The sequence below is a fragment of the Silene latifolia genome, chromosome 11 (genome assembly GCF_048544455.1).
Source record: "Silene latifolia isolate original U9 population chromosome 11, ASM4854445v1, whole genome shotgun sequence".
Taxonomy (NCBI): Eukaryota; Viridiplantae; Streptophyta; class Magnoliopsida; order Caryophyllales; family Caryophyllaceae; genus Silene; species Silene latifolia.
The window spans coordinates 72,226,410-72,238,877 of record NC_133536.1 but is presented as its reverse complement, the minus strand read 5'-3'; the positions used below and the strand labels follow the sequence as shown (position 1 = coordinate 72,238,877).

Below are 12,468 nucleotides of genomic sequence, written 5' to 3'. Positions count from 1 at the left end.
TAGTTGTATGTTGAGTTTTATAAATGTGTTTGATTGGATGAGCGACGACATCACACCCATCAGTCATTACTTTAAAACTTCCTATCAACATCTTGATCTTGACGTGCTTTTGGTTTACTACTTCATTTTGAAAATATTCCACGTTTCAAAAATCACTTTTATGTCTTATTAAATAGATACGAGGTTTTCATATCTACTTAACAATACGGTAAAAGCATCCAAGTATGTATATTACCAACTATCGGCCTTACACATCCGTATGTATATGGTCAATCACCTCACTATTGTGTTTCTTTTCTACAAAAGAAAACATAATTTATGCACACACACCATAAGATTCTCAATCAAATGGTTGTTCAATGTGCTTATCGTTTAAACGAATTTACTTAAGGTTTGATCAATTGGGTTCACCAGATTAGAGACTTTAAAATCTACAAGATACTATAACATTTAGTTTTCGTGAAGAATGTAAAATTCCTCTAACTTAAGTGGTCTAAACCAACCACCAAGTTATCATAGGAGTAGGTACAACATTTTTTTTTAAATCACATGAGTGATGCCTTCTATATAAAAGCATAGATAATTACATTCTTTTAAAACTAAATTTAGGTACATTTGTCCCCATCGAAATCATTGCTAATCTAGCACCATTTCGATACAAAATGTCCTATGCTAGACGTCTTACGTTTTATCAATTCATGTAAACTTCTTTACAAAGAAATGATCTGTACTTGGTATCTCATACCAAGATAGTGGAACTAGCCTATCCATTGAGTAGATGTCTCTTTCAACTTTGTTCTATCGCATACATCTAGGGTTGATTCTTCTTAACTCCCACTCACTTTCACATTCCTCTTTGCTTCAATCAAGCAAAAATGAATCTCATGAAGACCTCTCTTCATGTCATTCGTGATATTTTATACACTTAGTAAGAGTGAATTACTATAAAGTGAGTGCAACATGTGGCAAAATCTCAACTTCTTGCGAAATTGGACTACCTAACCGTTCAATTGTTATCATATGCCTAAACTCTTTAGCGCATAAATAATTGATTTGGCCTTTCTCGAAGTGAGCCATTTGACGGTATCATATTGGAGTATTCTTTGTGTTTTTGAAAACTCTTTTCGCAAACATTTAAATTACTCTTGAGTAATTAATATGTCATCATCATGACGGAGGTGTCACTTTCGAAATCAAGACTCTCTTAATAAAATTTGACTCCCTTTTAAACTCGTAATATGAGTTTGCAACATGAAAACCCCTTTTTAAATATGTATGGATGTTAAGTTGTATAATAATCGCAATAATTGTTGTAAGCTTATGTAGGTGAATTAGTAAATCATGTTACCAATCATTGCTACCGAATTCTTTCAAAGAAACCGCTTCCTATGAAAGAACGAAACGAGTATAATAATAAATAGAGGATGAAAGGAGGATGAAGTGCGCGATGTCATAGTAAATACATTAATGAAAAAGAACGAAAAATAGGAAAAATTAACATTCAATGTTTTAAAAATACTTGTGAAAACATGTTCAACAAGTTTTAGCATTTATATAATGATCTCCCACTAAATTATATAAATGATTCCAAGACCCAAATATTAAACAAAAATGAGCATCGCTTGGGCGAAACATCCCATAATTGTGTAAATTCGGTAAGTCACGTTGACTAATTCTACCTCTAGAACTCTTGGTCGACGAATTTCCTTAAATCCATCTACTAGCCCCGGAACACAAGACCGTCTTATATCCCGTTGAGTCCAACCAATTTTAGCGTGTGATAACCGTTTACCACCCTACTTACCCAAGGTAAAAAGAGAACACCCCGCTTGGGCGAGCGTGGCTCTAATGAACAAGAGATTCATAGGTATTACTAATTGGTAAGGCTAATCTCAATTTTAGTTATGTGAGAGATCTTGTCAATTTAGTCATAAATTCCTTATAAGTGAACTAAGTCGGTGAATGTAAATGACGTGAATTGACAATCGCGAACATAAAATGCATGTGAATGGCGATTTTGGCATGCGCGAAAATCAAACAAGCAAACATGTAAGCATATGAATAAATCCTAGTATGGCCACCTAGTTAATAAAAACTAGTCTATTACATTTCGGAAACCAACTCCTTGGTACCTTGCCTCTTCATTCCATAAGTGGCATCTTCTTGTGGGATTTGGAACACCTTCCAAAAATAGACTCTGTCTCGATGTAATCCGTCTTTTGGAAACGCCGGTAAGAATAACTATTACAATTTAAATTACATAGCTATTCCTATTATACATTAATTAATAAAATAAATAAAACTATTAATTAATTACAAACCGATGATACGAGATCGTATTTAATTACAAACAAATCGATATTCCCATTCATTTCGGGTAATAACGATTAAAATAAACTAGGCCATACTAGGTACAACAAGATAAATAATTTAAATAAATGACAATCATTCATTCAACTTAAATAAATATGCTTAAAATGCTGTAAATTGATGCCAAAATCGGCATATCTATCAATCGTTGGTATTCATCTCGATTTTTGTGGATTTAATCGATTTTTAACATGTAAAAATCAATAATCAACTCTTAAATCCCATTTAAGTCCAAACTAATTGTCCAAACTGTTTTGAACCTTAAAATTAGTCCTCACTAATTTTATGATAAATAATTAGTTTGATTTGGTGATATTTTGCTAATTTAATCGATAAAATCATAATATTTAAGTAAAAATCCAAAATAATTGAAACATTACCCAAAAAATTAAAACAAAAATTTTTAGTATTCTGGAACACTCCCAAGAACACCAAAATGTCAGAAAAATTGCCCAAAAATTCCGGATAAATTTTATGAAGAAAAAGATCGATATTTATCGGTTTTTAACCACTAAAACCAATAAACATCAAAATAAGGTGAAAACACATATTAAAATTCACTTTTAATATTTAAATAATATTTTAAATGTACATAAATTTATCATGGGCAGAATCAAATGTTTCGAAATTATGATTAATTAATTTCACTTTTATCGACTTTTATCTCATAAAATCAATAAACATGCAAACAATTCGAACCAACCTTCAACTTTTTGCATACAATCAGTAAAAAACATGCATGAAATACCATAAAAAAGCCATGCACCGAATCAATATTTAACTATTTTTAGTCAATTTTTTAACTAAAATACGGCATTTTGACTCGGTTTTCTACCAAAAATCATTAAAAATAGCAAAATAACTTCAAAAATCACCAAACTTAACCACAAACCTTTTAAGATCAGTAGGTATGCATGCCCCAAAAATTTCGTGCTAAAACCTCTTCTAACACAACTTTTGAGTTTTTATAAATTATCTCATAATTCATTAAAATGCTTAAAATCAACATGCAAATTACAAGCCTAAGCTCTGATACCACTTGAAAGATCATAAATCCATATTAGACTCTCTAATAAAAATTAAATTATCTCATAATTTATCATTTAGGTGATCTATGTAACATGCATGCTAATATGAAAGGATAAAAATGAAAGTATAAAGAAAAACAATTTCCTTACATTGAATTTGTGGTAAAATGGGCACAAACTAGTTCACCTTACTAGCTTGTTCTTGAGCTTATACCAAATGGATGATCCTCCTTACTAATCTTCAAAGAGAAGATCTCCTTCAAGATGCACCCAAGAACTTACCCAAAAATAATAACAAGTATTTAACTAGAACTTGTTATTATTATACCCTTGATATTATTTGTATTATTACTAACAAGTCTTAGTAATAAAATTTATTTACTAACAAACTTAGTAAAGATGAATAATTATTTTTAGAGAGATGATGATTTTTATGTTCACATGCAAAACATACAAATGATGTAGTGTAGAAATGAACAAAAGGTGGAGTATAAAGGAAGGGAAAAGTGGCGGGTGGGATGGAGTATTGGAGTGGACAAATGGTCTTATATTATTTAATCTTACATCACATGCAAAAATGTATATAAGATAAATTATGGTAGTATATAAAGTAAGGTGAAATGATTATGTGTGTAATCATCCACTACTCTATTTTACACGGTCCACTTGCCCATTTACGGGTCCATGTTGGTTCTTATATTTGTCGCACAAATACGTGTAATTTTATTTTAAACATCGTTTCATGTTTAAATACTTCCATAATTAATTCGTCCAAATCACTCCGTAAATATACGTGTACCACTACACATATTATTTACGTACTAATATTAATCACATTAATCAATTAGTACAATTTTAGTGAATTAACAATTAGTTAACTAAAATCCGTCTCCCAAAATTTATTATTCAATTATCAAATAATTAAATAATAACTGTCATTCCTCGAGTTCGCAACTCGAATTCTCTCTTAAGATAATTGACTAACCTTTTAGTCTACAAATCAAGGGACTAAATAAATTATATCTCATACAATTAATTAGTTGTCTATTGGGGTTCGTTCCTATAGGTGTGACCGAAAGGGGTCAGTTGATCACCGCCGTCTCACGACAATAACGTCAAACTCTAGTCAGCCAACCATTATCGATTTACGTTAATCAACTGACGAGGATCAAATAATTAAATATCTGATGATATTCCATTAATGAGATTTATTATGTAAACGCACTATTGTGGAGGACACTAACTCCAACACTTTCCTCCATATAGGGGGCTGTCGACCCATTTTATACACGGTACCCTTTTCCTAGTTTCGATTCTTAGTCTTAATTTGTGTTTTCTTATGTTTAGGAGAAAGTTTAGTTGACCCGGAAGTGGATTCTTGCAAGTGAGACGACTCTTTAGAGGATTGAAGTGCAAAAAGGTAACGGTGATGGGTTACTCGACTTTTATGTTAAAATTGTGTGATTTATGTAGTATTAAACTCATATGAATGTTAAAATTAGTATCTTTCATGATTTGGGTTAGTTGGATGTTGATAACATGCTTGTATGTAATCCTCACATGTTTTGATGAAAGTTTCATGCTTTATCATTTAAATCCGTATTTGTTAAATACCGTATCAAGTATGTTGTCTTTCTGAGTTAGAATCATGCTAGGACACGTAAATACTTGTTGTGGAACGATTTTGGTTGGTTTCAAAGTGTTTTGGGAGTCGATTTTGAATGTTCGAGTATTGTGTACTCCCAGCCCGTGGCCCGGCAGCCTGTACACCACCCGACTGGGAGAGCGCTGTAAGTATTTTGCCAATTTTAATGAGTATGTACTCCCAGTCGGTGGCCCGGCAGCCGGTACACCACCCGGCTGGGAGATCGCTGTAACTTTAAAGCAAATTCAAGGAATGTGTTGCACCAGCCGGTGGCCCGGCAGCCGGTGCTCCACCTGGCTGGGAGTTCTCTGTAAGCTTTTTGTGATTTTTGAATATGGGTGTGTACTCCCAGCCGGTGGCCCGGCAGCCGGTGCCCCACCCGGCTGGGAGAGCGCTGTACGTTTTTACAATTTCTTAACATTGGTAAGTTTTTACAATTTCTTAACATTGGCCGCCGGTACCCCTCCCGGCTGGGAGTCCCCTGTGGGCTCCTTTTCACTTGTAACCTCTAATAATCAATGATTAATGCATGTATCTTCTTCCTTATTGGCAATTGGTTAATTTAATACTTATTTACGTTATGACCATGCAAACAATCGTTACTCTTGTTTGTGACCCAAGTGTGACGTTTTACATTGTGTGACTACTTGATATTCCTTATCCTACCGCCTCTTCGGGCCTTTGGTTAAGGACTGTGTGCCATGTTTCCGATTTGGGGTTACTCGACCTTTGGTAGCGGACTGTGTGCCATGTATCGAGTCTTGAATGCGGATAGGTCACCGCATGTCGAATCGGGTGACGCCCATCCCGAGAGTCTGGATCCAGGTTTAGACTAGGACCGTTTTATTATCGTCGTCCTACCAAGAGGTTGGAGCCTAGGTGTTTGTCTTGTTTGATTCCATACTACGTAAAGGTCTTGCTTGATTATGGTCATTGGCGTGTCCTTATATACGAGAGTTCACGTCTTATATGATTGTTTGTGAGAGTCTTGGTCCTATCGGATACTAGTGGTGAGATGCAAACCCCTAGTTGCGATATGATCCCCGGGATCGATGTTCCCATCCGTTCTTATGGTGAGATGCAAGCCATAAGTATGAATGTGACATTAGTAGCCACGTCCCGTGCTATGGTTGTTAAGAGGTTTTCAAAGTAATGGCTATTGATTTCCATCCATGTACTTTCTATTTAATTGATCCGTTAGTTACCTTCTTCATATGATTCGATGCCTAATCTCTTATCCATGTTATGATTCCCCTAAATGCGTGCTTTTATTTAAACGACCGTATCCGTGTCTTCCATGCTATTTATTTATCTCACATGACTAGTTGAGTCGAGTTAATATGAAATTGGTTGACTTAGTTATTCTACCCCCTCGAGTGCATGTTTAATATAATGTACTATGCCTATCTCATTATGATTATCGTTTATATTCCCTTGTTCATTATTATTCAAGTATGATGCATGATCAATATGTTTAATTAAGTTCTTGCTTACTTGTATTTTGACATATTGTGGCTGGGAGAACCCTGAGTTACTCCCCACTGACTGTGGCGTTCATGTTTAAATGAATGACAGGTTCGTGATGCAGATTATATGGGGAAGACGTGTGAGCTAGCGAGAACGTTGACCCTTGGACTTTAGTTATCGTTTTCTTAGACTCACCTATCTTTAGGCTTGTGCTTATTCGTGGGATATCTTTTCCCCAACGCACTTTGTTTTTAATTGTAAAACTTAATTATCTTAACTTTCATTTTCGTTTGATAACTTATGGTGGATTTCACACATTAAACTTTTAAAGGTTTTAAAAATCTCGTATTTTCCGCTTTAAATTTGACGCGTTATCGCGAGGTGTCACAGTGACATAGTAATCTTGTACCTATTTATATAATAAATGTACCCATTTTGTTTTTAATCATGATTTGTACCTATTTTATTACCTTTAGTACCATTTTTTCTTAAAAGTTTAAAACAGTCTCTCAATAAGCTTATTAAAAAATCATTTTTCAGGAGACTTATAAGAGAGGTGCTAACTGTAACACCCCCATCTACCAAGGAGTCTTTTTTTTGTGAAAGGTAAGTATATTAAAATCAAAAAACCGGTTACATCATAGTTTTCATGTCTACAAAATCATCTCTCTTTTTGTGTACAAGTATAGTTCTATAACTAAACATTTTTTCAAAAAACTCAAGCTTTGATCATTTCCAGCCATCTAACGTCTTTTGCACTCATAGTCGTCTTATTCAATTTCAGTAATCTGCCATGAATATCTTGTATTATACGCTTCACTATGACTGCAGGATGAGCAATTCTTTGATGAATGCGAACTTCATTTCTATTCTTCCAGATGTTATAAATAAGAGAAATATGACAAGCCCCTATATACCTCCTTTGTAACTTTGATCGACCCCTGCCACTATCAGACCACTGAACCAGATGAGCAAGAGGGAACCTGACCTGCAATCTATCTTGCAAGATGATCAGGCATTTCTTGCTGAAACTGCAACCAGTTAACAAATGAAAATGACTCTCATCATCATTCCTACACACTTCACAAATAGAGTCCACTTGCATCCCCATACAAATGAGCCTATCTTTGGTGAGCAGTCTATTGTGCTGCCACGCCCAGTAAATAAAATTAGTCCTTAGCACATTCAAAGTATTCCAACAGACAAATCTCCAATGGACCTTAGGAGCCCTAGTTCTCAACCAATTATATCCATCAGCAACTGTATAAGGATTGTTAGAGTTCAGCCAATTGCCATTCGTGTATGCTTGTTTAAAAAAATCCATTGTGTGGGTGATCTTCTTCCAGGACCAGCTACAATCCAAAGGTGCACTGTAGTTAGTCCAATTCACCCCTTTCAGATAAACATGATTTACCCAACGGACCTATAAATGATCTTTTTTTGAAGCCAACCACCAATCATACTTTCCCAACAGAGCACGATTCCAATTTTTTGACTACTTTATACCCAGACCACCTTCCTCCTTTGGTAGACAACAAGTATCCCATTGCACATTAGGAGCTTTCTTGTATTCTGCCTTGCCTCCCCACAAAAAATTTCTACAATATGCATCAATTCTCTTCATGATCCCATTAGGTATGAGAAAGATAGAGGCCCAATATGAGTTTAAAGAGGTAAGCACAGAATTGACTTCTTAGAAGAAATAGGTACTTCCAGATAATGAAATAGGTACTCCCAGATAACGAAAAGGTAATACTCCCATTAGGTGTCTAGTCCCCCATCCTCTGATCTTTGTTGTTATTCTGTCCATCAGTTTCAAACCTTCATTTTTTGTCAACTTCTTAGAAGAAATAGGTACTCCCAGATAACGAAAAGGTAATACTCCTCTTTTAAAACCAGAAACTTGAAGGATATTAGTTATTAAATCAGAGTTCACTCCATTAAAATAAATATCATATTTGTCCCTATTCAGCTCCAAACCTGAAGATGCAGAAAATGTTGCAAACCCCCTCAAAAGCCACATAATAGAGTGTTCAGTGCCTTTGCAAAAAAGAAGCAGATCATCAGCGAAGAGGAGATGATTTAACTTCAGAGGCCCACATAGAGGATGATATTTGAAGTCATCTTGTTGAGATACAACCCCAATAATTCGAGAGAGATACTCCATACATAATGTGAAGAGCAATGGGGAGAGCGGGTCCCTTTGCATGAGTCCTCTCTTCCACAGAAAAAATCCAAAGGCATTCCCATTTGCAGAAAGAGAGTAACTAGTCGTTGAAACACAAGCCATAATCAGATCAGTGAATCTTTTTGGGAAATTGAGAGCATCTAACATTTGAGGAAGGAAATACCATTCTACAGTATCATAGGCTTTTCTCAAGTCAATTTTAATTAGGCATCTTGGGGAAGCATATTTTCTATTATAAAGCCTCACCAAATCTTGACAAATAAGAACATTTTCAACAATATTTCTCCCCTTAATAAATCCCCCTTGATTACAGCTCACAATATCTGGTAAACCTCACTTAATCTGTTACAAAGTACTTTAGCAATAACCTTGTAGATGATATTGCAGCAAGCAATAGGACGGAATTCTGATACACTAGTAGGATTTTGAACCTTAGGTATGAGAGTCAGTTTAGTGGTGTTTACCTGCTTCAAAATCTTTCCAGTACAAAATAAGTCCTGAACAGCCTTAATCACATCTCCCCCAATGATATCCCAAGCATCCTTATAAAATTGGCTTGAGAATCCATCTGGTCCGGAGGACTTAGTGGAAGGAATAGAGAAAACAACTTGTTTAATCTCAGCATGAGTCACAGTAGATAACAGAATAGTCTTATAAATGTCAGTAACAAGCTTTCTTGTCCTAACAGTAGGCAGGTGGACAGGTAAAGTCTGCTTGCTAGTGCCAAGAAGAGATTTGTAGTAATCTAAGAATGTTATTTCAATCTCAACATCAGAAAATCTATTCCTATTCACTTCTCTCAGAGGCTTTTTCAAGCTTTTGAGCCTTGTTACAAATTGAAATATGAGAGTACCAGAAATAGATTGCTTCTAGGAATTTTGAATAATGTATTTGAAACTAGGATCCTCTCTCCACATATTGAAATAATAAAATTGCTTTTTCCTTTCCTCTCTTACCACCCTCCTATAGCAAACACATGGGTTGTGATCAAAGAAGCTCTCTAGAAGAAAAGCAGCCAGAGAATCAGGATATTTATCCAGCCAAGCAGGGTTCACCAGGAATCTATCTAGTCGAAAAAAGTGTCTAGAAGAAGGATCTTGTTTGTTGTTCCATGTGAAAAAGGCCCCCTGCCCCCTTAAGTCCTCTAGATTACAATCTCTAAAATCCTCAATCTCAGCCCATTGAACCTCACGTCCAATTCTTTGATTGAAATGTAACACACTATTAAAATCCCCACAAACTCCCCATGGGCCATTATAGGTATCATGAATAGCCTTCAACTGATCCCAAAGACTTTTCCTATCAGCATCATCATTATGACCATAAACCACAGTGAACAAAAAGGAGTCACCAGATGTAATTTCATCAATATGAGCAGTGATAAGCTGATCAGAAGTATGAGTAATTTTCACATGAAAAACCTGAGGTAACCAAATGATCCATACTCTTCCACCATGATGATAATAGTTATTATTCACTCCCTTCCATTGAGAGCCAAAATTATTGATAATAGTATCAAAATCCTGAGATTTGACTTTGGTTTCAACTAGACCATAGAGCCCTATATTATTTTGAAAAATAAACTTTTTGACGTCTAACTTTTTATTCCTACCATTTATTCCTCGTACTTTCCATGCTCCAATTCTATCCATTACTAACAGTTCCTGGTGGATCCTCCTGTCTCCCTATCACATTCTTATCAGAATCATTAGTATTACTCTTTCCAGGTGAATTGGAAACAGCCTCTACAAAAGATTTTGTAGGTGATACTAATCCATTTCCAGTTTGATGTTCTTGTCTAATAACTTGCGTGATAACAGTAGTTGGTGTAATTAGAGCCGAATTATGGTATACTGGCCCTCCAAAAGGTGGAGAGGTAATGACAGATTGTAAAGAAGATTGAGCTACCCTAACATAGCAGGCACCACATTGCCACCAGTCTGTCATCTTCTCTGCACAGGCTTCCACACCCAGGTAGTAGGTTTCACCACAGGTGCAGTAGGCTGCTTTTTCCTGTATATCTCCTGCCCATGCCCAATTCCTTTACATAAAGAACAAATAATTGGTTTCCACTCATACTCAAGCAATACAATGTTTTCTACTCCTTTTTCATCCTTGAAATACAACTTATCAGGTAAAACTTGCCCCACTTCAACTTCCACCATTAATCTTGCATAACCAAGTCTCGTTTTCTCTTCAGTAGCACCATCAGTTTTAATAAATTTGCCAACAAGACCTGCTAATTTCTCCAAACATGATTTTCCCCAAAATTTAAGCCCTAAACCACATATTCTAATCCAGATAGGCACAGATTTAACTCTCTCTTTGGTGAGGTTACTCTCTGGAGTCCAAGGCTTAACTACAAGTGGCTTATTATGAAAGATAGGGAATCCCTGTTGAAGCACAAGATTCTTACATTCCATGGTTGGGAATCTAACAAGGAACGCCCCATTAGGCAAAAAGGAGATTTTTATCATACTTATACTTAACAAGACCTTACCCAGCAGATAAGGGCGTTACCATCTCGGTTGCCCGAGAAATAGTAAATATCAACCGTCAATAAAAGAACAATTAAGTTTATTACAAGTTACTCAACAAAATAAAAGATACAACTGGTGACATCTATCAACTACGTGATACTATATCTCGCCATGACTCGGGTAGACTCGTCCCTCCAAAGTACCCACCTAACTCCATATCTCAACCTGCTAATACTGACTCCTCACCATAATGGATCACGGCAGACACAACACAAAAAGAAAACACAAACAACACCACACAAGGTCAGTAATTGAAGGAACACACAAAGGTAGATACAACAAATATACAACCAACATCTCCTGCAATCACCAACACTCCCATGACTGCCCGAAGGTCCAGTCCTGCCAGATTACGGCCGCAACCAGTAATCCTCACCACTAGTGGGGGACCGCAACCGTTCCCACCTAAGCCATGCTCATCAATACCGAGGGCAAACCCATGTTTCTTAATGTGCACATCCCATTTGTGGCGGGTTCCACAAAGGGCAAATCAAGGGCATGAAGCCACTCCCGCAAGTGACTCCACTCAATCGAGGACGCACCTCACGAACCAGAGACAAACACACAACCACCAACTACAACCAATCCACACTACCAACAACCATACTAAAATCAAGTAAACAATACAATCGACATACTAGGCAACCAACAGTACTGAGTAGGAAAACCTACCTTTAGCAATCCGCAGCAATACCGCCTACGACCATAAGACGACAAGCAATCACCATAACCACATAATACAAACAGTACGATAACCCTATTACTACTACCACAACCATAATCAGAATTAAAGAAGACAATGATGATGATGATGACATACCTATTCATAGCGTTCCGGCGACAAGACCGCTACCTGAATCATGCTTCCCATCCCCATGATGTCTCAACTCACAAAGGGTCCAAAAGGATGACTATGGGTGAAAGAGAGAGATGTGATGGCAGTTAGGTTTAGGAGAAATTAAATGAAATGATTTTGGTTTCACGATTCCACGATTTATATTTCACCGCTGAACTCCAGCTACTCAATCGAGTATGGGACTTACTCGATCGAGTGGCCTGGACTCGATCGAGTCACTGAGCTACACGATCGAGTAGCCTCCGCTAGATCGAGCTTCCTAAACTTCAAGGGTTATTATGTCACAAGGTTGAACTCCTAAGGCTTCCAAAGGTCTAGATCTATGTCTAAGGTCAGGCAACGACATTCAACAGGTCCCTAACAGCGCGGGTATT

The 12,468-nt window shown here is 36.4% G+C and overlaps 2 protein-coding genes across 2 annotated transcripts; both read right to left on the bottom strand.

Annotated features, from left to right (window-relative positions):
- Positions 1–9,012: 9,012 nt before the first annotated feature.
- On the bottom strand, positions 9,013–10,645 carry LOC141613546 (uncharacterized). Its single transcript, XM_074432283.1, has 3 exons — positions 10,358–10,645; positions 9,655–10,179; positions 9,013–9,567 (listed from the first exon to the last, which is right to left on the bottom strand). Exons 1-3 carry the CDS (start codon positions 10,643–10,645, stop codon positions 9,013–9,015), a joined length of 1,368 nt encoding a protein of 455 aa, XP_074288384.1.
- Positions 10,642–11,121, bottom strand: LOC141613545 (uncharacterized). The gene has a single exon (XM_074432282.1). It carries the CDS (start codon positions 11,119–11,121, stop codon positions 10,642–10,644), a length of 480 nt encoding a protein of 159 aa, XP_074288383.1.
- Positions 11,122–12,468: the final 1,347 nt, after the last annotated feature.

Bases quoted from the DNA above. Each gene is read 5' to 3' on its own strand.
- LOC141613546 (XM_074432283.1), bottom strand. From the start codon at position 10,645: ATGACAGACTGGTGGCAATGTGGTGCCTGCTATGTTAGGGTAGCTCAA. The intron at 10,180-10,357 runs GTTAGTAATGGA...TCTCAATGGAAG, and splicing joins AGGAGGATCCACCAGGAACT to GGAGTGAATAATAACTATTA. The intron at 9,568-9,654 runs GTAAGAGAGGAA...CAAAATTCCTAG, and splicing joins GTGTTTGCTATAGGAGGGTG to AAGCAATCTATTTCTGGTAC.
- LOC141613545 (XM_074432282.1), bottom strand. From the start codon at position 11,121: ATGGAATGTAAGAATCTTGTGCTTCAACAGGGATTCCCTATCTTTCAT.